The sequence below is a fragment of the Patiria miniata genome, unplaced genomic scaffold, assembly GCF_015706575.1.
Source record: "Patiria miniata isolate m_02_andy unplaced genomic scaffold, ASM1570657v1 HiC_scaffold_13, whole genome shotgun sequence".
NCBI lineage: Eukaryota > Metazoa > Echinodermata > Asteroidea > Valvatida > Asterinidae > Patiria > Patiria miniata.
The window spans coordinates 5647180-5673952 of record NW_024037051.1 but is presented as its reverse complement, the minus strand read 5'-3'; the positions used below and the strand labels follow the sequence as shown (position 1 = coordinate 5673952).

Genomic DNA, 26773 nt, shown 5'->3' with positions numbered 1-26773 from the left:
AAGATGCCTGTATGAGATTACACAATGTAGTTCATCGTGAACTGGTTTGACAAGTTCAAGACGTTTCTATACAAGACGTGTCAGTCAGGTAAGATGGCGTCGTTCGTCACCCCAACTGTACTTTCTTTGCCGGTGAGGGGGGACTTGTGAATGAACAGAGCGGATAGGGGCGCTCGGGGTCGAGAAAGAATAGGTCGGGCCGTGATGTGTGGTAATTCGCCTGTTATGGGAACTTGATATGTAATTTTTATGTTTCCTCTTAGGCCGAGGGACTACGTTGTTATTTTTTTCATATGTGAAATATGACGGGAAATAAACTCTCCACACGCACTGCAATCGACAAAACCGCGGAAACGTGGGCTGGAATTGAAATTTCCTTTTGCATTTGATTCCTCCAAAAGTCATTTTACCGCTTCAGTATGGTAACACTGAATTTAAGGTTTTCCAAACTTAAATGGGAGTTTGATACATGTTACACTATAGCAAATAAGACTGGGGGGGGGGGTCATTTAAAATCTAGAATATGATTCGAAACAAGCATGACACTTCAGGGGGTTCAGTGATGCCTTGTGCGTAGCAACAAAGCTTTCGTATTCGGGAACTGTATTCCTGTATTTGCTGATACCAGGCCGGTTACTGGATCATATTTTTGTCATGTTATTTCGGGAACGATACCTTGAGAATGGAGAGCGGGATTTCTGTTATTGTCCTTGAAAGCATTATACATCCAATATACTCGGCAGTTAGTTACAACTAGCCAATGAAACAACAATTGATTGCATAAATTACATATTATAACAGTCTACGATTCAGCATAACCACAAATAATAACAAAACATTCAAATATTCATAGATTTATGTTTCATTCAGAGATGTCATTTATTTCATACAGCATTCTACTCTGTAAGCAAGTGCTAAAAACAGCCTGTATTTACAAAGCACTGCCGACGTCACTGATGCAGCATTTCCATTTGTCATATATGCAATATCTAGCTTATTATTCAATAACTCACGTGTAACCTACACTTTTCTTTCCCGAATACAGAAAGCAAATGTCTTCAAAATTGCGAATTTAAATTATTAGCAGAAATCACTTCTGAAGCCAACTACATGTATGGTGTTCCGCATGGTAATTGTGGTATGCCTAAAATTTGCACATTTCAATATTTACAGCTGGGACTTGATTCTTTCGTTCCTTCAAAATATTTTATGCCAAATTTGGGCCTTGAATGATAGGCAAGCGTAACACTAGAAGGTGCTCGAGTAACTTGCATACGTCTTGGACAATTAACTTTCTACTTTATAATCAGATGTGTCGCAGAAGAGAGCTGATTATGAATATCTGCTTGAGTCCACATGGACAACTATATAAACAGTAAAGCAAAACATAAAAAAACCAAGTCCAAAATGCTTTGTGGCTTAGCTGATACGGAATCTGCGGGAACTGTTGATGGGTTATATATGATGTACCCATAAAGCCAGTGAAAAATACACAGTGCACTGCACGCATACATGCACCAGGAAAAGCACACAACCAACTTTCAACTGAATGTGTGCAAATCAATGGGGTCTTTGCATGGCAGTAATGAGTATGCACCTTAGTTTTACAGCTGGGGCAGTCATGGTATTGTAATGGGTTGTGCACTTTCTAGTGTTACTACGAATTGCAAGTATTACAGTCCTGTGTATTTCAGATCATAGATGTAGGTGTACATACAATAGTCACTGTCAGCTCTCTCCTCGGTCAAGTGTGAAGTACACTTCCCTACTGTATCATAATTATACATGTATATAACTTTTGACAACTTAAGCTAAGATAAGATGACTGAAATATGGCATCACTTTCTTTAGAAAGTGATGCCATATCTGCTCGAGCCCACATGGACAACTATATAAACAGTAAAGCAAAATATGTGAAAATGAACCCAATGGAATAACAGCAGCACAGTACAGGCACGTACTGCAGTGTATTTGTCTTTCGAATGCCTGAAACGTCTTGGATAAAGCTGAGCTTCATAATTCCAAATCAATAACTTGAACTTAGGAATACCGTACTTGTGCTTTACCAACTGAACAATCAATAGTAATAATAATTGTGCTTATATCAAGTCTACCAGTAGGCAGTTTGTTTAAGTGAGACTGTCAACGAGGGTGAGATGACTTAGTTGTTAGCTCGTACAATGTTAAAAAAAAATCTTCAAGACTTTTTTTTCCTTCCGACAAATGTTGATTCCAAGTAAATCTCGTCACTTTTCCACATGTATTGCATAATAGTATAGGTGGGCGCAGACATCTGAGATTTTTTTTTCTACATAGGCTTATCTAGCTCCCAGACCCATGTTCTTGAACCTCAATGGTTCTCGAGTCTGGAGTGTTGAATGGGCAACACACAGCAACCGATGAAAACTGAATGCAAATGAATAGATGTTTTCATCGGATGACGTCAGCCCGCCCCCACCTACTGTGTGAGACCCTTTAATGTTGGCCTCAAAATTACAAAAAACGAAAGACCTAAACTTAGGGAAATTAATTATCAGGTTATTGCTTTTCTGAACTTTGGTTCATTCTTTTTGTTCTTGCTTTATTTTTGGGAGTGGGGCAAAATAGGCATAAGAGAGCCTTGGATTGCCATTACCAGAAAGATTACTATTAGATTGACAGCAAGCCAGCATTCAGAGCAACTTGTATACTTATATCAGGGATGTAAGTGGACTCCGACAATTGTGCCTGAAATTTTGATTTATAGACGAATCTGGGCACGTGATCACTGTAAACTCATGAGGCCCCCTTCAATGGAGAAACCAAACCATTGTGCATGCTAATGTACAAAGAAACTGCCCTGCGACATATTATCTGAACACTAGCAAGCACAATGCTTTTGTCATTCAAGGGGGCCTTTGTGATAGAATTGATAGCGTGCCCAGATTGCTTTACAAGTGCGGTCTCAGTATGTTACAATTTGAAAAAAGCCTGAAATCAAGCAATTGCAGAGTACTTACATCCCTGTTTTACAAACATACATATACCTGCAAATCTGAAAGATTACCATGCTCACGAATAGCTTCAATACCTGTACTGCGCAGGGCGCGGTGAGTATGAACGGGAACGGGAGCGCCCCCTAGCTGGCGAGTACCTGTCGCGTCCAGATCCTGGAATAAAACAAAAAACACATGTCAAGAAAACATGTCCAATACAGGCATGGTCAGGAAGGCATTTACAGACTGATGGAACTCTGGATGGATGCTGCTTGGTCCATGCACAAGGGCCACGTAGGCTAGATTGTGTTTGCATACTGGGTTATGCCAGTCAAAAGGGCAGTGTGCATGGCCAATGCTCAACCAAATGCACACTGTGCCTGGATACTGTAATGTCAATGGTCACATGTCTAGACAATAAAAATGCATGTCACACACTGAGGGTGATATAGCATTGCGTTCATTGCGCGCGCAATGAGAACTGCAACGTCAAACGCTCAGTCTCATGTCCGGCAGGACATCAAAACCTTCCCTCATCAAAGGTTACATCGCAGTGATTTAATATTATTTCTCACACAGCAAGTAACGACCATTTAAATTTTTGAGTTATTGGCACGATTTAAGAAGACTGCTGTGATGTGGGATATGCCTTTTTTTTATCCCCTTGGGACGCATAACACCCGAGGGGTGCATATTCACCTCGGGTGCTATGAGCCCCAAGGGGGTTAAAAACGGAATATCCCACATCACAGCAGTCAACAATTTGTTCAAAATTGTTGCAGTCAATAACTTCCATGCTTAGCACATTTCTGTGCTTAACAGCTCCACGAAATTGGCCCCAGACCACAGGTGCATGGTGAAATAAGCGCTTTAGGCGCTGCATGGTCCCCAGTTGACACTAATGAGCAAATTTGATCAAGGTGGCTTGTTTATGACATACCTTAGGCTTGCGCAAGTGCAAATGTGCATATACATCCCTATTTCCATTACAAACATCATCAGGTAAGCCATTATTTATTGAAAGTCGCACATAAGGGCAGCTCAGAATAAAAAATTGCTGTGCACTTCGATTAGCCTGAAGAGGAACATACAGCCCTTCCAAAATGACAAGTTAAGCAGTTTTTGTTCTCAAACTCGCCATGAAGACACATTGTGCCACATCAAAATTCTCCACCTCACTGATTTTCCACCGCACAAACTTACAAGGCCTTATTTGTTCGTTTGCAACAATTTACAAAACCAATTTTAGTTCCTTAGATCTCAAAAGCCCAAAAGAAAGCGAAAAACATGCAAACAAAAACAGAGAAAGATGCATTGGGACATGGCACTTGAATACAAATACCCAAAGTGCCATGAAACAAACAAGACACGCAGTAACAGAATAGCCCTTAATTCCCGTTCCCCAAAAGATGTCCATTCAGGCTCTACTTGCGCCCAAGCAAAGTCTATGGTTGGCTTCTTATGAGCTTCTCCAGCGTGCTGCTTTTTATTCTTGTTGTTTGGTAGGAAAAATTAAACAGAGAAAGCCTACTGCGTCTGCGCTCGGGGGATCTGGAGCGGCTGCGGGACCGAGGAGGGTTGTGGGCCCGCCCCCGCCAAGCCTTCTCGCTCCTGTCTCGGTCTCTCCTTTCTTGCTCCTTGTAGCGGAACTGGCGTGTCATCTCGCGGAGTTCTTCTTCGCGTTCCTGGATTGATGCAAACAGAAGTAGTAACACTGCTGAGTTGAAGCAGTCGAGTGTTTCACATAAGTCCTTCAATCTCAAGTCAAGTCACAGAATGTTCAAATGAACTTTGGCAAAGCTTTCTATACCTTCTCGATGCTCATTCTTTCTTTCTTACAATCTTCTTTGTCTGACGATTTGACACGTGATAAACTCGACTACAATTCTGCAAAATGTGACTTTGTCCAACTAGGCCACATGCCAAAATAATACTTTATCATCTAATACTGTGACGGAAATAACATACATTACCTGAGAAAAGCACACCAGCTCCGACAAAGTTTCAGCACAAAAACTTCCATATTCAAAAGTAAGATTTGACTTTGGTAATATTCTCTTAACTGGCTAATATTATGTTAATACACAAAAAATATTGTCAAGCAAACCAAAACAAACACGAACTGATATAAAATAGCTAACATGAACCCCTGATGCATCCACTTTAAAACATTCAATTCTCTTACCATCTGTTCTTGTTCTTTCGCAGACTGTTTCTGATTCTGTTTTATTTTGTCTGCTTTATCTGTGGAAAAAAAAGAGTACATCAAAAATTCAGAACTAGGTTTGGGCGGTTCCAATCTTTCTGGAGCCGGTTCCGGTTCTCTAAAAAGAGCCGGTTCCGAGTCGGAACCGGCTCCCGAAAATTCAATGAAAAACATAAGCTCTTGAAATTACATGTAAAGAATAATAACAGTTTCACCTTTTGAGGTCCGTGTTCCGTGGATTTCGATGTGGAGTACATGATTGAATATTCCACGTATCTGGTTTCAAATCATGAATTTTTCCTGTAAAACTATTTTTGAAAGCTAGCTTAGCGTTTATTACTTTATTCTCTGTTCCTTGCCTGTGATTTTATTTACCACGAAGACCGCCATGGCGTCGAGAATAGAATTATTCACTTCACAAATCACGTACACGAACACTGGTACCCTGCGTTCAGTGTACATTGCACAACTACATGTACTGTAGTGTGGAACCGGCCGAGTGCTGGAATCGGCTCTGATGGACCCGGGTAAAAAATACCCGGCTCTGAACTGAACGAGTCATGGATCGGACAGTCCGGACTCCGGATCTCACAGGCTTAAGGTGCATGAACAATGAACATGAGCATTATTATCTTGCAGCCCACATGTTTAGTGCGTAACTGCAGCGACATTTCATTTTTAACCATGTGCAAAAGGCACCGATCAACCAAAGCGAAGGATTAATTCATTTTCAAGCAACGGTATACGTGACGTGACCTAATTGGAGCCGACTACTTTGTACATAGGCCTATACATGCATGTGGTACCCGGGCACGGATCCGCAGAGCCGATTCCCGCGGCACTCGGAGCCGGGTCGATCAGAGCCGATTCCAGAGCATAGAAATGGGACTCCTGTGAAAATCGGACTCCTTGTTCGTTTTATTGGTTAAACCCTCTCACGTGATCGGTCATTTTCCTAATTATCTATGCATGACATGTGCATTCCCTCCTTTGAGTCCGTATTTCATAAAACCTAAAACACTTCACATCACAAACACTATCCATCGTACAGGGCCAGTACTGGATTCAATGCTCTATATGCACACCTCGTGGCCGACCGCAAACTCAAACAGGGCTCTGTTGAGCTGTTTGTCTCCGACTCGTGAAATACAACATGTATTGTTTTGACTAGTGAATGTCCAGGGCCACCCCTCCGCGATTGATTTCCTGTGGAGCCGATTCTCGGCATTGGATTTTGTGCACAAAAAATAGGTAATTTAATCTGGAACCGATTCTTTTGGGCCCAGAACCGACGATAGCGGGTACCCGGTTCTTGAAAATATTGGACTCGCGGTTCCGGTTCCCATATTGGAACTGGTTAGAACCGGGGAACCGCCGGAACCGCGCAAGCCTTTTCAGAACTAAAGTTACTACATGTAATTGGCTTAAAGGCAATATACAACATTTGCAAACGTACAAAAAACATAACTTGAAAATAATTTTGAAATACACGTACATCTTACTTGACTGTAATTGAATAAAAGTCTCAAACATCCTGTGAAATTATGGCACCCTGTGTGCTGACAATTTCCAATGATGGTAAGCTGACCATCGTTGGAAAATAACTGACTTTTCTTTCACACATACTGGCCCCATTTTACAAAATTTAGTTAGTCCATATTTTAGTTGCGATCGGTTACACATCCATAAACAGGTGCAAGCGTTTCGTGACCTGACAATTCCTGATGTCTATAAATTGCTCCGTTTTGAAGTAGAGTTAGGGAATCAGACTACAAGAACAGCAATTTTCCTTGGTTTTTCCAGCATCCATGAAAACAAAACTTTAAGCAGGCCAGTGAAACAATATTTCATATGAAATACCAACCACCCAAATCCAACCATTTCTGAAAATAAGAGCAAAAGCAAATGTTGTGTATTCCCTTTAAGAACATGTAAAATAATTTATAACATATTCAATCTACAAGAAATCCAACTTTAAAATAAAATGACATCTGATGCGACGAAAACCCTTTGAACCCAGGCACGCACATATACCGGTATATAGGATGTTGTCTGAGATGGATACAAGACCCAACTTGAGACATACTTTGAGGTTATCTTGGCAAGTAAAGTAATGACCAAAAACGTTGTAGTGGTCTTTCTTTGTTTCTTTCTTTTATGACACAAAGCCTGACCCCAATAAGAATGTTGACCTGGAAGTTGTAGTTGAGACTTGCGGGACAACTGTATCGACACTATATGCCTGCACTGGCTTTGCCTATTTTCACAGTATTTGGTGACTTGGATGACAACAATCAGCTCGTGATTTTGACTATTAAACCTAAGTTAAGCACTTCATTATCTCAGAAAAGACTCTTGATTTTAAAACAGAAGTAACCAATTTTTTGTTTGCAATTTTTCTCTATATGGATTTTTTTCCTGTCTACTTTAGACAGTATTACATATTCAAGGTCTAAACTTTGCATTACTACAGAATTAAAACCACATTCTACAAGAAATTTAGGGATCTAGTGCAGGCAATGATTGGGCCAAGACCTCCCATGTGCTGATCAATCAATACTCACGTTGCTTGTTCAGGGCTTTCTGCATCTTCAGCTTAAGCCTTTCTTTGGGTGTCAACTGTTTCTGTAACGGGAATCATTGCAATTGTGTGAGTAATAGCCATGTTGCAAGCAAGGTATGAGAAAACAAAATATTTTATGCAATACACATTCTGCACCAGAGTTGTAATAAGTCTGAGTATCACCTGTATCTAAGCATGCAAATTTATGCGACCCCGCACACCAGCTAATCATCGACTAAAATTGTGACATTATTTCGATCAGAAATGTGGATTAAGCTGTTGATTGGTCAATTTGCAGGCATGTAACTTTTCCTCTGATCGGCTGTTTTCCTCGTTGTTTACTTCTCACGAACGCCATTACAAGTTGAAAAACACTGTACAAAGTCTTGTGCGGTTTGCAATTTCCTCGTTTTTGTTTAAATTGCCAGTTGCATGCCTGAATTTGGATGCCATGTTTTTGTTATACAACAACGGGCATAGAGATCAAACTAGAAATGTGTTTGTGGACAAACACAGGCTGTTTCGGATATTTGAAATACTCTGTGCACGTGATGAACACTTGATGACGTCACTTTAAATGTCATCTATAACACCTGAATTTGGATGCCATGTTTTTGTAATACAACAACAGGCATAGAGATCTAATAAAACCTACACGACATTGGCTCGCAAAACTGTTGGCAAAATGAACACGCATGATGGTGTTCTTATTACACAAGTTATTTGAAATACTATGCGATGATCATTCGATGTTTGAGCATCGTGTAAACATATCGTTACAGGCCACAAGACACAGCTATTTGTGCTCACACAATTCACAACGTAAAAGCATAATAGATGTTGTGTCTAGGTTTTATTAGATGTCTGTGAGTATGACAACGGGTTGCCAAAGACCCGATATAGAAGGCGCCTGCTGAATGGTCAGAATCTCAAGGTCAAGACGCAGTCTTGTTTTGTATAATTAATCACTCAATCTGCTCACATAATTATAGACCCTTGCTGTGCAAGGGAATATTCAATAGACTAGTAATCAAGTACACCAATTTTAAATCACAAGTCACGAGACAAAAGTAACAGGAGATGAACAATAACAAAGGAATGACTTTTGAAGATTTGTGAATAGATGACGAAGTTATAATTGTGAATAGATGACAAAGTTATAATTCTGCTCTGCTGAATGTGATATCACACCGCTGTTTCTGTGTGTACACTGAATATACATGCAGCACTGCTCTCCTTGTTTGTACATGTACGAACATAAATTCCTTAAACCTTTTAACTAGTTAGCACCGCAATGCAGGCTTTATCAAAAACTGGTTTAAGGTGCCAAAAACTGTTGTTGTGGTTGTATGCGATCCTGAACTGTAAACTAAAAGTGGCAAATATTTAGGGGTTTGCTTCATGCTGTATGCAACTTTGTTGAAACAATTGCATTTTTGAATAAACTATTCACACTACTATTAAGCATTTCCTCCAGCCAAAATCTTCTTTATCTTAATCCAAACTGTTCAGGATTTCAAGGTGAAATTAGGTAAGTATTTGAAACATCTTGAAATCTTACTGACTTTGTCGACAGAGCCTGGTGTTTTACCCACACTACTTTCTCCCGACCTGCAAGACACAAAGGAAAGCTAGCTCAAGAAATTGGAGATTTGTGTGAAGGGACACAGGTAGTCAACACAACCCCATTTGGAAGATGGTTTCAACTAGGCATTTTGTTCAGTCACACAACTTCACAGTGTTGATCACTTAGTAAATAAGGAAACTGAGAATTGGGCACTTGGAAGATAACTGCACTGCAATCTACGTCTCAAACACATACAATTTGACAGAAAGTGATCACACCCTGAAAACGTGGATTCAAGTAATTATCAATTATGAATGGAAGTTGCAGTAGTTCTCAAAACCTCCAAACTCTCAGAATTTGATAAATTTATATTTTTAAACACAGGTCCACTTCAACATTTAGTCGTAAATACCCGAGAGGGTTTACCAATTCCTATTGGTCGAGAGGCAGTCAAGTGGGTGGTTTTAAACCACCGATAAAACACTGCTGCATTCTGCGCCACATCGCGCAGTACCCGTCGGGCACATGCCAGTTTCCGAATAAGGAGATTTAAGCACTACGCGGGCGAGGCACATACCAGAGATATGGCCGGAGGGATGTTTCAGTAAAACCTGAAGCAAATTTGTTGAACAAAACTGTTGGAAATCTGGGAATTTCTAACTTGTTTTGAATTTTTGACCAAAAGGTATTTATGAATGGGAATAAATATATGCTTGGCCGATATTAAACAAGTACATTAATTAAGGCCATTATCCACATCCAGGCCCCTAACCAGTTTTAATCGTGCATGTTTAAAACCGGCCGAGTACATATTTATTCCCTTAATAATATGTAGATTAATGGCATGCAAACCTTTCTGAAATGTAATCACCTTTTACTTTTAACCGAGCCAGGACTTTGCAGATGTCTGTTTCTCCTCTCTGGACTTCGGGATCGGGATCTTGCCCTGTAACGATCCCGGGACCGGGACCGCGACCTGGGCCTCCCCGCCCAGCCGTGAGATGATCGTATCGGTGACTTTGATCTTGACCTTCGGTATCGGTTATAGGAGTGATGGGAGGCCCCGTGCCTATCGGCGGATCTGGAGCGAGAGCGCCGGTAACCACGATGAGGAGATCGGGATCGGGATCGGGATCTCGACCGAGAGTAACTCCTGGAGCTGGAGGAGCCTCGTCTATGTCGCCCTCTGGAGGAGGATCGGGAGGAGGATCGCGAGCGGCTGTGGTAACGCGGCCTCCCACGTGCTGGCGATCTCGAGCGGGACCTTGATGAACTAGAGGAGGGGGAATGTCGGTGGTGCCTTCTGAAATGAAGGAAGTTACTATAAAATACAGTACATGTACCTTTCACATTCAGAAAGCTATGGTTTCCCGTACTATAAGACAATATTTCCTTCCTTTTCCATGCTTTATCCTTTGTTTAAACTCATTTCTTCCTTCATCGGACAAAACTTATTTCTGATAAATCTCATATAATAAAGCATTCCATTTGTTGAGAGGAACTTTAAGAGCAATTTAGTCAAATGTAATGATTACTGTCAAAGCGTTTTTTGCTTGGAGGACCCTTCCTGAATGCCCTGAACAGCCTTGGGGCTAAACCAATGGCACATTTGAAAACAAAATATAAATTCAAGGGTCATAATCAAGCCCCACGTAAAGTCAAGCAGATGGGCTGTACCTTCTTCAATCCTGCAAGAATCTTCCACACAAAAACTTTGAAAGATCTTGGACAATACAGGTTTACTGTAAAAATGTATTCAATGACAGCCAAGTCTCATCCTTGGACATTCTAACGATCCATGTTGATAAGTATTATATGATTTGGGTTCAATGATGCAGCAATAAATTGGCATGGAAACAAACCGACCGTGATTTGGCATGAGATTCAGACCCAGACAGGGATTTGGAAGCCTTTGTAGAAGCAGCGGCAGCCTTGCCGCTGCCCTGCGTCCCGGCAAGTCGCTCTTTCCTCTCCTCCTCTTGCTCCTCGCCGAAGCTGGTGATGAAGGTGACCTTGCCCGTGTCCTCCGGGGTAGTGGAGCGGCTCCGTGACCGAGAGCGAGAGTGCCTGTAGTCCTGGTAGGTGGGGCTGTCCCGACTGGCATAGCTTCAAGACACAAACAAAATATAACGGTAAGCTACGATATTAACCACATGCACATTTCACAGAGTCTGTACTGAAGTTAAGCCCATCACAAGTCAGGTACCAAGCAAATTACAAATGTCCAGGATGAACAAGAACCAAACTAAAGTTCATTTTAATAGTTTGTTTATACCTAAATGAGGACTGGTTGACTAATAATTGACTTGTTAGGACTTGTGATGTACTCGACTACACCATGGGTCTTCCGTTGGAGTGTTTAACATTGACCCCTGTTTGCTAATTTCACAAACATCTGCTAGGTGTGGAATGACTCGTGTGAGAATTGCATCAAACCTTTCCCAAATTCAAAACATGCTCCAAATTTTTGAGAAATTGACTCCCTGTACTGGCTGCCTCCAGTTCCCCAAGATTCTATTCCAGGCATTCAAAACTAAGTTTTAAAATGAAGTCTTAGGGAGGGATTAAACCTCTTTAACGACCCAGCATTAGGAAATCACTACTACAGTTCATCGTGTAGGTTTTTCCAAATGCTTGGTTTGTTCGGTAAATTTTGAGTCGATTCCTAACATAATCTTAACTTATCTTAATCACCCTATTCTAGGATGCACGCACCGTTCCCGCCGTACAAACACATACAGTGGAACGTCGCTATACCAAACATTGTCCTTGGCTCCCGATTTTGTGTGCAAAACGTACTGAACAGTGTTGTTGAAAAATGTCAACAGAAGTGTGACAAGAAGCTATTATTTCCCCAAGGAATAGAAGTTGAAAGCCACCCAATACTGTAGGTAGTAAGCTCAGAAACTGTGGAATTACATTATTCAATTATTATAGTTGTCTTTCAGTAACTACCAGGGCGTGCAGGGTGAAGTTCTGAAGGGCACTACTTATATACCAAGTGATCGCTATTACGAACAATTTCTGTGGATCCCTCGATGTTCATTATAGCGGCGTTCCACTGTAATAACTAATATTGATCATGAGGTTTATATGAATATGCCATTCAGACGTACCTTGGTGGACTCAACTTGTCATCTCCTCTTGCTCGAAGTCTTTTCTCTACAAGCATTCGCCGTTCCCTTCTGGATTTTCTTCCCTGGGAAGGAAAAAAAGATTCTTGACTTGTTTGTCTGTCATTTAGAGTGCTGTACGGCATTACAGTTTTGAAAGCTAAGATACTCACAGAAACTTTTCTAGAGGGTTTTTCCCAATATGTACTGAAGCTTGCACTAAAAAGTCAACTACATTACACATTTGTTTATTGAAATGTGGTTAATAGTGGAGGATTACCACAGAATTCTCGAAATGAATTTCCATGACCTTTACGTGACTTTTCCAGGGGAAAATAGGGATTTTCAAGACCAATTCTTCGCTCTTTAAGCATCTTAGGAGCCTATTTACACGCCCAATACACCAGCCAGTCATCACACTGAGGCAAGGGACGCCATTCCCTTTCAGCCTTCCAGTTTGAAACAAGACCACTGAGCACCAGAAAGGCATCACAATGGGGGCACTGAACAAGCAGCAAGAAGTATAGCATACATGCATAAAGAGGAAGTACAAAATCAGAAAACTGCCATAGCCAAATACAGTAAACTCCGGCTAAGTCGGCACTCTCGAGACCCGAGAATTTGACGACTTACGTGAATGCCGACATCTGCTGTAAGTCGTCATTTTGCCGGCTTACATGAATGGCCTTTTTGCACACATGATTCATTGCACTATTTGGCTTCGATTTTGATTCAACTCCTTAATAATTGAGTTGAATCCAGCAAATTAATCCTTGAACTTTATCATCATGTTTTGGGTATTGATAGTGGAGACTACATGTACAAAATAGTAATACATTTGTACGTGCACAACTAGTTACAAATTAAACGCGTGCGTGGTATATACCACGCATTCATTGACTGCATCATTCAATAAGACGACCCCCAAAATGGACAGAGCAGAATAATGCAGTAGGAAACCCTTCGACCTGGCTGTGCAGCGACACCGATATATGTAGCAATCAGGGGCTGGGCCAAACCACTTTTCACTCGACACTTCTTGCCAACCGCAGTACAGGAAGTCAATGCCAATGCGTGATTTTTTGAATGCCGACTTACACAAAGGATTTTGTTATGCTTTTTATGGAAAGGGGACCGAGAGTAACACGACATCTTGAGTGAAATGGCGACTTATAAAAGCCAACTTAGAAATAAAAATTTCAATGGAAATGCATTACAGACAATCGGGACTTTAGTAAGACGGCCGACTTGAGCGATTTGACGAGTTGTACGGTGTCAATTTGGCCGGAGTGTACTGTAGTATGCATCATCATGTATGGGTTGTGCAGGATTCCATGACTTTCCATGTTGTTATTCTTGGAATATATCAACTTTCCATGTTTCTATGACTGTCAGTACCATGATAGTGTTTTTTTTTACCATCTAGCAACACAAACAGGACTTACTGAATACAGTGCTTTCTCCTCTTCAATCTCTTTGAATCTCTTCTGCATATCCAGCTCATGTTTGTCCCTTTCTAGCATTCTGTACCAAACGAGAAGGACAGTAGGTAAATACAGTCACTTTGTACTCTGTCTACGAATAGTATATGTAGATGACACTGTGTGGCCTACCCAGAAGAGCCGGTATGTGAGATTACTCCCTCCCCCCCCTCCCCCCCCCCCCCCCCCCTCTGCTGTTTAAAAGGTCACCAACAGTCAAAGTTCCCTTCCACTTCCCCTGGTATACTTTTAACACACCGGTGGGTCACTTGACCAGTTTTGACCAAAGTATTAAACAGCATGGCTCAGAGTGCATCTTTACATAGGAGGGTTAATTGTTCATGCTATAAAGCTACATGTAATGCAAAACACTAGAGAGCTAACTCGCCGTATATAATGTTGACGCACAAGTGTTTGTGTACAAACCTATGGAAAACTGGATATTTTATGGCTATTTGCATATCTACGTTTTGTATTCAAAGTTTCACTTCATTCAACCACCATACACATTGATTCAAATGTCTTCGCACAGGACCCACGAGGAATGAGGAGTTTAGTGCTCCAGTAATCCAATGTAGCAGTACGATATGGTATTTGTAGACATTCTGGAATGTAAACAATATTCAGGGATCAGGAAGCAGAAAACTGGGCACTTTGGTATGACTAACTTGTCAAGTGCAACGAAGGGTGTCCGTGGTATCCCAATTGACTTAATTTGCCACTTATTGCCATTAACCCTAACCGAACTCAACCCATCAAGGCCCAACAGCAGGTTTTGTTGAAATCTGTTGGGATAGGTACAGTCAGTACCCCCAAACTGATGGTCTTTTACACTGGGTTTGGCATACCTCCAGAAACTAAGTCCAACAGTGTGTGTACAGTTTCCCATGTGGGTGTTGGAATTTGCCAGAATGGGTACGGTTCCTAGTAAATTATAGTAGGGAGTTAGGGTTAATTAATATCCATCACATTAACTTCAGAAAAGTGCATTATGTGGCCGAGGTGACTCACCTGACATATTCATTGGGCTTCATGCCATACCGCTCACCGACAGAATTGAGTTCTGCCTTCTGTTCATCAGTCAGTTCATCCACATCTACATTGATATCTACAAACAGGTTGAGAAATGTCAATTGAGGAATGCTTTGTGCATGTCCAGACATGATCTTCACACAATATTTTTTTTATGTAACCGACATACATATCCTTGTCATTTGATGATTGGTGAAACTCACATCACATGTCATTCGTTATTGCTCCCTTTCACGCCGCGGCTCAAAAAGTACTATCCGCCCATGAGGAATTGGAAATACTATTGAACAGTTAGGATCATTCTTGTTCCATGACGCGATATTTGTGTGCAAATGCATGCTGGTGTGCGGGTTGCGCGTAGCGCGTATTGTTCCAAAGAGCAAGCGCTACAGAGTTGGGTTCAAACATTTTCGTGAAGGGGTGGTTTGGAAGAGAGAAATACATTTTTCTCCAGTTTTTATTGAAATAAAAGTTCAAATATATCAGATGACAAGGATCTATATGTCATTTATATAAAACAAATATTGAGTGGCTTTAAATTGCGAAATGGGAGGAATATTATCGCTTGGTAAAATCTGGACTTTTCCAGTTCACTCGGCTTCACCTCGTGAACTGGAAAAGTCCAGATTTAAACTTGCAAAATATTCCTCCCATTTCACTCTGAGCCACTCGATATTTGTATATTGGCAGTAAAGTAAACCATCATATTTATCCCACACCCCCTTAACCCTTTAGGAGTAAGGGTGTGCATTTACGGGTGGTACGGGAACCGGGTACCCGGCTGAGAAAAACACGGGTGCTTGGGTACCCGTTAATTTAAACCCTTCCCCAAATTTAAATCTCAGAAGTTTCTGTTCAGATATTTCATAAAAGTCCGTGCAATAATACTTTTACATTGGTGCGTCAATTCAGCAGTTCATGTGTGTACAGTCACTGTGAGTTTTACAGCTTTATACAGTTTTATAAATGTGACATCTGTTTTGTTTTTCCACGTAGCCTGGTTGCCTGGTTGCCTAGTTTTCACTTTGAAAATTCCCCACAAATTCAAGGCACTTGTTTCATTGTCTGAGAATTAACTAAGTTACTTTTTAAAGTTTGTTTTGGGTACTCAATCCCTAAATCTGAAACCAGTTCCTGACATCAGCGGTCAGGTACTTGGGTACAGGATTTGATGCACAGCCCTACTTAAGAAATAAGAACCATTTGGGGGGGGGGGGCAAGTTACTGGAGGGGGAATTCAAACCCTTCCTGATCTTTGAAATGCTATGAAGTTTTATAAATTTGGTATTCTAGTAGACATTCATACTCAGTACATACGCAAACATTTAGCTCATTCCGACAAGGGTTTTGAAATTGTGATTATTAATATCACATGGTTCCAGCATTCCACAGCTTCTATCATGTTCTAATACATGGCCGAGTTGTGTCAGTCACAAGTTACCACAAGTCCATCACAAGTCCATCACAAGTCCATCGCAAGTCCATCGCAAGTCAATCGCAAGTCAATCGCAAGTCAATCGCAAGTCAATCGCAAGTCAATCGCAAGTCAATCGCAAGTCAATCGCAAGTCAATCGCAAGTCAATCGCAAGTCAATCGCAAGTCAATCGCAAGTCAATCGCAAGTCAATCGCAAGTCAATCACAAGTCAATCACAAGTCAATCACAAGTCAATCACAAGTCAATCACAAGTCATCCAGTCCCTAGTCAACCCACAAGCTATTTCAATGGATTGAGAAAAGGAATTCCTTTGTCACTGTTCAACTCTCGTTACTTCTGACCTGACTTGTGGATTGACATGCGATTACAACTCTTGATACTCAGTCAGCGGAAAACATTAACCCTAACTCCCCAGCCTAATTTACTAGGAACCATACCCATTCAGGCAAATTCCAACACCCACATGGGAAATTGTACACACACACTGTTGGACTTAGTTTCTGGAGGTATGCCAACCCCAGTGTAAAAGACCATGTGTTTAGGGGAACTGTACCTATCCCAACAGATTTAAACACTAACCTACTGTTGGAATTTGCCTGAATATGGGCAGTTAGGGCTAATCAGCACACCTTTTGGAAATGTTCAATTTCGCACAATGCGTTGCTCGATTTTATGAAATTGGAGTAAAAATGTCTGCAAAACATCACAATTCATAGCATTTGAAGTAAGAAATGTGTGTAACACTGTTATGAAAAATTTTCCAGGAGATTTCATTTGTAGGAAAAAGTAGGAATTTTACGGAAAAAAGTAGGAAAAGTAGAAGCAAGGTAAAAAAAAAAGAAAAAAAGGAGGAAAAGTAAGAATACTTGAAAGCCTGCGGAGCCCCCCCCCCCCCCCCTCATTGTGTTGCTCATAAAGGTTTTGCACCAAAAAGAAATTCAGTAATGATAATGAAAAACATGGGATGGAGGTGGGGGGAATTTCACCTCGGATGCCTGATGGAATCTTGCAAAATCTCCTGTTGGACTCGTGAGAGGGTTAATACAGTTATGGTGATGACCTACCAATATCAATATCACTGAGACTTGTATCGGAGGAGCTGTCATCATCACTGTCTTGGGAATCCTCTCCCTCCTCCTCCTCATCTTCCTCCTCCCCTGCCTCCTTGCTACCATCGTCATAGCTAAAGCCAATGGCTGCCCTCTTTCCCTTCAGTCTGAAGTAAGCAAGAGAGAGAGACAGATATTTACCAGGACTATCAAGACTCTAAATCTTGTCCAGGTACATGATAAGATACAAAATGAGCTTTAGAACACATTTTCAGTCAGTTTTCGGAAAAAAACAGACTCGGCTCTTCATTTTATCACTTAACCCCAACCCTCCAGGGTACAACCCTGCCAAATGTAGCAACATGCAACACTTGAGTGACAAGCCTGCCAAATGTAGCAAGATCCATCAGGGAAAAGTCTCAAGGCCACACTGCCTCAGAGTCTGTGGCCACCGAATGCAGCAGGATACAACTGTGGCATTGTTCCATGGGACTAAACTCTCATTGTTTCAGAGCTGGCCATTCATGCACTGGTGTTGGTAGATGAATGTATCAAAATGCACCAGTTCTTTTCCACCTGATGCACTGTGTTGTGTCTGGCAGGGTTAGGGTTAGCAGGTGGTCAATATTTATTAACCCTACTGCTGTCTGAACAGTCACAGTCAACAATATCAATCCTCATCCCCTGCTATGCCTTTGACACAGGCTAGTCACCAACAGTCAGGTTATATTTCAAGCAAGCACTGTGACTAGTCAAATTTAGCAAACAGATAAAAGCAGGCTAGTGGTAGTCACAGCTGGCTTATCAATCGCCTACCGTCAAAGCACAGCTGTATCAAGTTATCATAAACAGTCACAGCCATTAATCCTGCTCAGGCAGGGAGCTCTTAACAGTTAAAACAGTCACTTGACTGATCTAGACTGAAAGGAGAATTTTGCACAGAATGTATGTTTGTACAGGAGGGTTAATATTAATTTTAGCTTAAAGGAAACATGCAGTCCAAATTCAGCTCATTTTGTTTTCATGCACATTACTATGTGTTGCAACACCACAAACAAGATATACTTGTTTTCACTGGAAGTGACAAAAAGTGGTAGTTTTTCAATTATTAGCAAATCCTTTCATCAACACATGTAAGAGGGCGCTATTTTGCTTTTGTCACAAGGCACTCCTTGTCAAAAGTGCATTATGAACAGTACACAAACAAGTCCTTCAAAATTACCCACAAAAAAGTGTTGAAGGAATATTGGCCACTTCTATTGTCCAAACAAGCTGTTTAGCATGACAAACAAGTAAAAAGTGGAACTTACTCCAAGAAAATGTAGAAAAGTTTGATATACATTTGTACATAAAGCTATGGAGAAACTACTGGTTCTGCCTTGAATGACATTACGCTTTGGCTTATGAATATAAAAATTTTCATTAGCGTAAAAATTAAAATGTTGAAATGTCTCCCTTTTACTGCTACAAAGGAGGTGGAAAGTCATAGTTACATGGCAAGAAAGCTGCTTTAAATGTATGTAAGTCATAAAAACCCTATTACATGTTCCTTTTAAGTACACTCAGACAGTCCAAGTAGATATATGAAAATAAATGTACACATTCAATTGTTAAAACGTGGCTTGCTTCATAAACAGAAACAGGAAAAAAAGCAGCCAGTAAGAGAATGGTGTTGCTGTCTTTGTCAGTATTTAATTGTGATAAAATCTCAGTATTTGGACTGACTTTTCTTTGTCGTCATTCGGCTTCTGACCAGTGACATCCGGGAACATCTCATCCACTCTGATTTGGTTGAGACACTGCTCCTCAGAAACTGAAAGGAAAAACAATAACCAAGATCAATTCACATTGGTTGCAAGTTGTGGATGACATCCACAACTGGGGAGTCAGGTTGGCGTAACAGTTCTTTCCTCGCCTTCCACCGCTGTGACCCGGGTTCGATTCCCGCCTGGGCCAATATGTGGATTGGGTTTTCAGTCCCTACCTGATTCCGTGGGTTTTCCTCAGAATACTCTTCTGGGCTTTTCCTCCCACATCTAAAACTGTAATTTCTTCACAGTGTCTTCTCTTTACTGGGACCCATGGGAGACCAGTGGATTCCACTGAATGGGCGACCCAGTTAAAATAAGAAATAAATAAATAAATCCACAATGTTGCAGTTAACCCTAACCCTCCTAAATCCTCCAAAATCCTCCAGGCAGTTTTGGAGGATTGAGGCTCAATGGCCAAAAAAATGCATAATTGAGCCCTGCATTATGCTTGATATCATCCGCACTGCTTCTGAATGTTATCAGCACTGCCTCAACCCATTAACAGTGATTGTTAGAGGATTTTGAAGGATTGAGGCAATGGTCACCCCTCCACTGTTAACAAATCCAAGAAATAACGAATGATTTTGGAGGACTGAGGCTGAATCAACTTTTGACACGGTGGTAATTGGAGGATTTTGCAGGGTTGATGATGGATCCTAAACAAAAGGGCCTTGGGGTTAGGGTTAAGACTCACAAGAAGATTTCAGGAGCTGAAGTACTCAAAATCGAAAACATGATTGTCCCGACTATAATTGGGATCGTCCTAACTACAATCGGAACTGTCCCAACTACATACACATTTATACATTTGTAGCTTGGGCCATTGATATTCATGTAGTTGAGGTGTAACATGGACAACTCATTAGGTTGTAGACATGGTAGTCCAGACAACTGTTTTCCTTAAAAGAAATGACATGCATGTTATTACTTCAACATGCCCATAGATGATGCCAGGCAGAAAAAATCACAGGGCATTAATGATAGCTCCATTACAGATTTCTTGATAGTTACGTTTCTGCGCAATTCAAACTAATCCTCCTGCGGGCCTTAACCCTAACTCCCTAGGGGGTGTGCAAAATCGTATTGAAATTGGAGGATTCAGGACTGTTAGGGCTATCAAACTCTGCAGTGGTATTAAAAGCATACCATATTGAATAGGCCCTTTACTGCTACAACAGCCATATTATGGGCTCCGTGCGCCAATGAAAGAGGGCGCCATTTTACCTAGCAACGACGTCCCTGGGCGGGACATTTAGCTGGTTGACGCGCATCGTTCCTTGTGCTTGAGTGTGACGCACGTACACCAGGGGATTTGTACTATGTACACGCAGTGGTACGGCTGCGCGTTGCGGTAAAATTGCAGTCAGGCAAAATGGCGTTGGTCGGTCAATCCCAACTGTACTTTCTTTGCCGGTGAGGGGGTACTTGTGAACGGAGCGGATAGGACAAGTTCCTTGCATGTTGTATCTGTGTGGGACATGTGCATGTATGAATACATGTGTATAGCTAGGAACATACCTTATCCTGCCCTATAGTATGCCTGTTGTTGTGGACACAATGAACTAAACAGTCTAAAGAAAAGTCCTCCTTCAAAGGAAGGGCGGTTCACAGGTCTTGACTTTGTTAGAGTCTGAATTGTCAAGTCTATCATAAATCATCACAAATTACCCACAAGTCATTTTGAATCGGGTCAAGTCACAAGCTGTTGAAATAAACCGCGACGGAGGCATTCCCTAGTCACTGTTCAACACCTGTTAGGCCAAAAAAAAAAATAAGTCGGTCTCTGGTCAGCGCGCGCGTCGATTTTAATCATGCGCGTCGATCTTTTTTTTACGTACATGAGGACACCAAAAAAGCAAAGTAGTACCCCACCTTGTCTGTACAATCCAAGCTTGAAGAAAAAAAAAAAAAGCAAAAAAAAAAAAAAAGCCGCGTGGCCACATCAATTCCGGAACTTTGGTCTGACCAGAGACCGAATATTTTTTTGGGGGGCCTTACAGTGGTGAGACTTTAATTTGTAAGTGACTTGTGATTTGATTTGTGAATGGATTTGAGTACAGCTCTGGTTCAAGTGTTAGCCACTTCAAACTATCACTGATTTTTCTTTCCTGGTTTTTTTTTTATTCCCAAGATTATCAGCCACTCAAAGGGATGTTCTTCAGGGGGGAATAATGAATTACCACCTACTTCCGGCACCCTCATTCTGCACTAGAGTTCGATACCGCTCATAGAAGCACTTGTCTTCGTCCGGTTCCTGCGGAGTCGGGGAGATGGCTGATATGACACTCTGGCCAGAGATGAAGTCCAGATGGGCCCGAGCATCGAAGCGGTCAATCATGACGCTGGTGTCCCCTTGCCAAGGCATCCTAAGGAAGAAGAAATAAGCAGTAACAAAATAAAAGCAATACGTATATATTCCTCTTTAAAGGGAATATACAATATTTGCTTTTGCTGTAATTTCCAGAAATGGATGAATATTTGGGGTTAGTATTTTATAGCAAGTATTGTTACACTGACTTGTTTGACGTTTTGTGTTCATAGATGCTGCAAAAAAACAAGAAAAACATTCAAGGTTCGTGGTCTGGTTCCCTGACTCCACTTACATGTAAGATGAAACGGGAAATTGATACAAACATACCACTTTTCTTGAATTTTTTTGTTGTTGATGTTTGCAAATGTTGTATTTTCCGTTTAACGGGCCAATGCAATGTATTTTTTTTAATGCAATCCTTGAAATGCACTTTTTTGTGTCCCATGTTACCTTATTCTCAATTTTCATTTTGCCATTTTCAGGTGCCTTTTTGTTTTTATGCTAATTCAAATTTCCATATTCGTGAGCAAAAGTGTAATGTCATTTCAGGCAGAAACCTCAAAGTTCCAGCTATTTCAGCACCACAAGTTGCCAGAATTTTGGATAGTTTGCTGTCGTGAATTTTCTTTTCTTTGGTGATTCGTTGGTGTGTCAGCACTTGGCAGCAAGCCAATGAGTAAGCTTTCCTCGCAGATGTTTTCAATGAGGAAATGTTTGGGTTCACAATACATGTAAGAGAAAACCCCTAAACTGAACAGTGTCTTCCTGAAATGACATCACAGCAACAGCGCCCTCTGTTGTGCGGAAAAGTATATAAATCGGAAACGTGGGGAAATATATACCAGGCATGTAATTGGGCCTAAAAACATACGTGCACAACGTGCACGTTGTACAAGAGGTTTACATACACATAGGCCATCAGCCTCGGTCCAAAATTTTGGCCACCGGTATCAAATGAGGGGAATAATCATCATAGCGATTTTTGGCAAGGTATACACCTCCAGAGTTGGAAAATATGTGATAGCATTGCAGCGGTGGCAGCTTTTTTGGTGTTATCACCCTTTTTTTCAAAATGTCCATCAAAATGCTTGTTACGAAGGGGTGGTTTACCTTGCGCATGCGCAATATAATCATTTATGCCCTGATTTGATACTGACCAAACCCCCAGGCTGATGGCTTAACAGAGGAAAAAGTACATGCACCAGTGCATGCGTGCACCCGTCTAAATCAAACACTGGATTTTTTTTGTCTTACACAAGTAGTGCCAATTAGGACATTCCATTGTGAAATTTTTACCCTGCTCATTTACGTAGTCAATTTACAAATGTATGTGCTACTAACATTGTGCCTGGTCCTTCGGCAGCCAAGGCAACGGCTGGGTCTAGGTGAATCTTGCATGCCGCTGCATGGACTCTCAAGAACTGCGTCGGGTCTTGTTTCTGCAAAACAACCATTTAGATTCAAATGAATGCAAAAAGTCTCTTGGAACCAGTCTAGCTTCATCATGATTCAAGATTAGTCATTCCATTATTGTTCCTACCAGCTTGTATGTAACACAAATTGCACGGACTTATAGTCGAGGTCAGTTGGGTTTTTTTTCCACATTGAAAAGTCACGTGACAAGAGCCCACTATTAACCCTAGCTCCCTAGGTGTTTTTTGCTAGGATGAAGCCTCGATCCTGCAAAATCATCCAATTGGCCCCATGGAAAAATACCCTATAGCCTCAATCCTGCAAATTCCTCCATTATTTCTTGAATATGGTTCGTGGATGGGTGACCACTGCCTGAATCCTGCAAAATCATGCGGCAGTGATTGTCAATATGTTGAGGCTTGGCCAGTGACATCCTGGAGCAGTACGGAGGATTTCAAGCATAATCCAGGCCTATATTTATGCATGGCTGAGCAAAAAACAATTCACAAGGTCCGGCCAAAGGCCTTAACAAAGCGCATCCTACGAAATCAGTAACGCACTTTTGCCTCAATCCTCCAAGTTCCTCTACTTTGGCAAAGAGGATTTTGAAGGATTTAGGGCGGTTAGGGTTAAAGAAATGATCTACTTCAATAAAAACAAGGGATTTGATTAAAAACATAACATGCAAGTAAAGAAAAGTAGTTTTTTAGGCCTAAAAGAACAAACAAACAAAAATTCTCCCAGCGCAGATTCGATCTCGAGACCTTCGCCACGGCCAAGACAAGCGCTTAGCTAATAGAGGGTATACACAGCCATTATCCAACAGTAAACTTATGCAAGATTTGACCTCAGTGAGATCATGTTGTGAGTGAGATCATGGTTCTTTTTTTAGGACGCAACTTGCGTGTCACTTCTGGTTAGCGCGGTGAAAACATTTCGAGGTGAACGTACTATACGTTCAAGCATTTGTTTTCACCTCACACTTTACAGTGACCTGAGCTGAGGTCATGCAAAGTTGCATCCATGACTGATGACATCATATGCATGAGGTCTATCCATCTACAATAGGTAGAATCATCAAATTTCAAAGTTGATTGGATAGTTGTAGAATTTACTTTATCTTAAAGAGCTTCCAAAATGCAATTAAATAAGCATGATAAGTGGTGTCCTAGCTTCATAGGGCAAGCAGTTCTGAAATTATTGCAATTTTAAAGCTTTTTTTTTGCCTTAAAATGATGATCGGTTTGGCTGAAATAAATGTGACCACATCAGTTGATAATGTATACAAACAGCGTACAAACGTATAGGAAATTTACACCCAATAATGGCATTGCGGAATCCACAACTTTTTTGGCAAACAAACCAAACTTTTTCTAATGTCAACTACACCCTGAAATTCTCCTTTTTGGAGTTTGGCAAAAGTTCCCCTGTCATGCCTGTATGTGATATTCCAAGTCAAATCTTTTCAAAAAAGGCGGTCACAGAAAATTAAGTCATTGTGGGTATGAAAATAGCGCCACCAATGTCCGTCATGTCCGTGGCGGTGGTTCTACCTATCTATCTAGTCCAAGTAACTTGGACCCAACTTATCGCCTTTTTTAACATTTTGGACATGGTCTGGCGATAGTGGGGTCCAAGCTAATGCCGCGACCTGGACAACATCATCCTGTCACTGTCCCAAACCAACATTTTCCAACAAAAAACATCAGATTTCACCTTCAAAACGGCCTCCAAATTACTAGATATGCCACCTGAATTACAAGTAGACATCGATGATTAAGATGGTTGTACTTAAGTTTACTTACGATCCGGAAGAAAAGTGAAATTTTCGCGGTACGCCTAGGAGTCGCGCTGGCTAGCCAGGCGCATGGCTGGCACTCTTCATCAGGAAACAGTTGTCGGCACGGCGCAGGGGAATCTGCCGTGCATGCAGTGCATTGTGCGCAAGCGCGCCGTCACGACCTTTGCATGAGGTCGAGGTCAGACACCATTACCCAATTGGGAACGCGTACACACAGCGTATCATGCAGTTTTGAACGTGAGCACAACAACGACAACCTAGGCAGAGGGGGTCTTCAGAATTGAACGGAAAATGTCACTTTTCTTCCAGATCGTAAGTAAACTTTTATAGCTCCATGGTACAACCATCTTAATCATCTATGTCTACTTGTACTTCAGGTGGCATATCTAGTAATTTGGAGGCCGTTTTGAAGGTGAAATCTGATGTTTTTTGTTGGAAAATGTTGGTTTGGGACAGTGACAGGATGATGTTGTCCAGGTCGCGGCATTAGCTTGGACCCCACTATCGCCAGACCATGTCCAAAATGTTAAAAAAGGCGATAAGTTGGGTCCAAGTCACTCGGACTACTATCTATCTACAAAGCGTTCTGGCTGGAAGGCCAGGGCAGATGTAAATGTTATATAGATTTGCAATGGTGTTTTTGCCATGCCGTAACGATAGCCAATTGAATTAGCCACTACAATTAAAGTAAATCAGTGACATTTTTTTCTCACGAAATTGGTGTAATGTCATGAATGTACATCATGATCACACAGCCAGACAATTATACATGCCAGCTAGCCCGACCGCGTCTGGCCGTACAGTACTATCGCAAGCTCTGTAGTACGGCCAGATGCCCGATGCTTCCAAAAAGACTGAATTTTTTTGGCCGCCGATGTAGCGATTTTGCTACATCTTTCGATCGCGATTATCTTTTCATCCAGGACACAAATTTCCAAAGTTAAGGTTCGTAGTCGTAGAGCAACTCATACCTTTTCGAAAAAAACGTTCTTTGGTCTCAATATTTTCATCCATCTGGCCACAAGACGAATTTCAGTCATCAGATTCCACAAATATCGTCCCCCATGCGATCCCCCATGCGATTTCAAAATGGCGGCCGCGCTGTAATGTATGCATTAGGCGAGCGCGCTTGGGCAAGATAATGAATATGCATCATACTTTTCATAGTTTATGACGTATGTCGGACACTCAGCGCGGCTGGCCATACAAACACGAGGTCATGAACTAAATAATGCATATTCATTATCTTGCCCAAGCGCGCTCGCCTAATGCATACATTACAGCGCGGCCGCCATTTTGAAATCGCATGGGGGATCGCATGGGGGACGATATTTGTGGAATCTGATGACTGAAATTCGTCTTGTGGCCAGATGGATGAAAATATTGAGACCAAAGAACGTTTTTTCGAAAAGGTATGAGTTGCTCTACGACTACGAACCTTAACTTTGGAAATTTGTGTCCTGGATGAAAAGATAATCGCGATCGAAAGATGTAGCAAAATCGCTACATCGGCGGCCAAAAAAATTCAGTCTTTTTGGAAGCATCGGGCGTCTGGCCGTACTACAGAGCTTGCGATAGTACTGTACGGCCAGACGCAGTCGGGCTACATGCCAGCATGCACACTCATTTACGATGACATGTCACTTACAATCTTCTCATAAAATTCCCTTCTCCTCTCTGCTCTTTTCCTGTAATCCACGATAATCCCATGGATCTTCCGTTCTTGTTTCTTCGCTTCATGCCACATACCGGTGTTTCAAAAGCATAAAATTGGGAGGGTAAAAATCGAAGGCTCGGCCGATCGCGGCCATAAACTCGCATTTATCAGTTTGAAGGTACCCTGTCTTCTTCAACACCAAGCAACTGAAAATAGTGGCATTTGCAATCGGGTACCTATCTACGAATGGGATCATTCTATTTTACAGAAAAAGGGGTAAACCTGTAGGTCCGTAAAATTTTAGATGTGTAATACAGTATTTTCCTGGACTTACTCTCTCCTAATATATTATCAAAC

The 26773-nt window shown here is 41.4% G+C and overlaps 1 protein-coding gene across 3 annotated transcripts; it reads right to left on the bottom strand.

Moving 5' to 3' along the window:
• Positions 1 to 850: 850 nt before the first annotated feature.
• LOC119720952 (CLK4-associating serine/arginine rich protein-like) lies at positions 851 to 26612 on the bottom strand. 3 transcript variants are annotated; one of them, XM_038190827.1, is made up of 15 exons: positions 26408 to 26612; positions 22887 to 22984; positions 21422 to 21600; positions 19149 to 19236; positions 17439 to 17590; positions 14917 to 15013; positions 13870 to 13948; positions 12428 to 12510; positions 11178 to 11417; positions 10183 to 10611; positions 9310 to 9355; positions 7746 to 7806; positions 5161 to 5219; positions 4507 to 4660; positions 851 to 3149 (listed from the first exon to the last, which is right to left on the bottom strand). In XM_038190827.1, exons 1-15 carry the CDS (start codon positions 26504 to 26506, stop codon positions 3064 to 3066), a joined length of 1950 nt encoding a protein of 649 aa, XP_038046755.1. In that variant the 5' UTR covers positions 26507 to 26612; the 3' UTR covers positions 851 to 3063. The 3 variants fall into 3 exon arrangements, 2 of the variants coding, with proteins under 2 accessions (XP_038046755.1, XP_038046750.1); XM_038190822.1 differs by having other exon boundaries at positions 10183 to 10614; positions 26408 to 26611; XR_005270129.1 differs by lacking the exon at positions 851 to 3149 and having other exon boundaries at positions 4582 to 4660; positions 9306 to 9355; positions 10183 to 10614; positions 26408 to 26611.
• Between the last annotated feature and the right edge of the window lie 161 nt (positions 26613 to 26773).

Coding starts and splice junctions, on each gene's coding strand:
- LOC119720952 (XM_038190822.1), bottom strand. CDS start 26,506: ATGTGGCATGAAGCGAAGAAACAAGAACGGAAGATCCATGGGATTATC. Junction 17,591..19,148: donor CCGAATGACGACAAAGAAAA/GTCAGTCCAAAT, acceptor TGCTTACTTCAG/ACTGAAGGGAAAGAGGGCAG. Junction 4,661..5,160: donor CGAAAGAACAAGAACAGATG/GTAAGAGAATTG, acceptor GCATCAATCCAG/GAACGCGAAGAAGAACTCCG.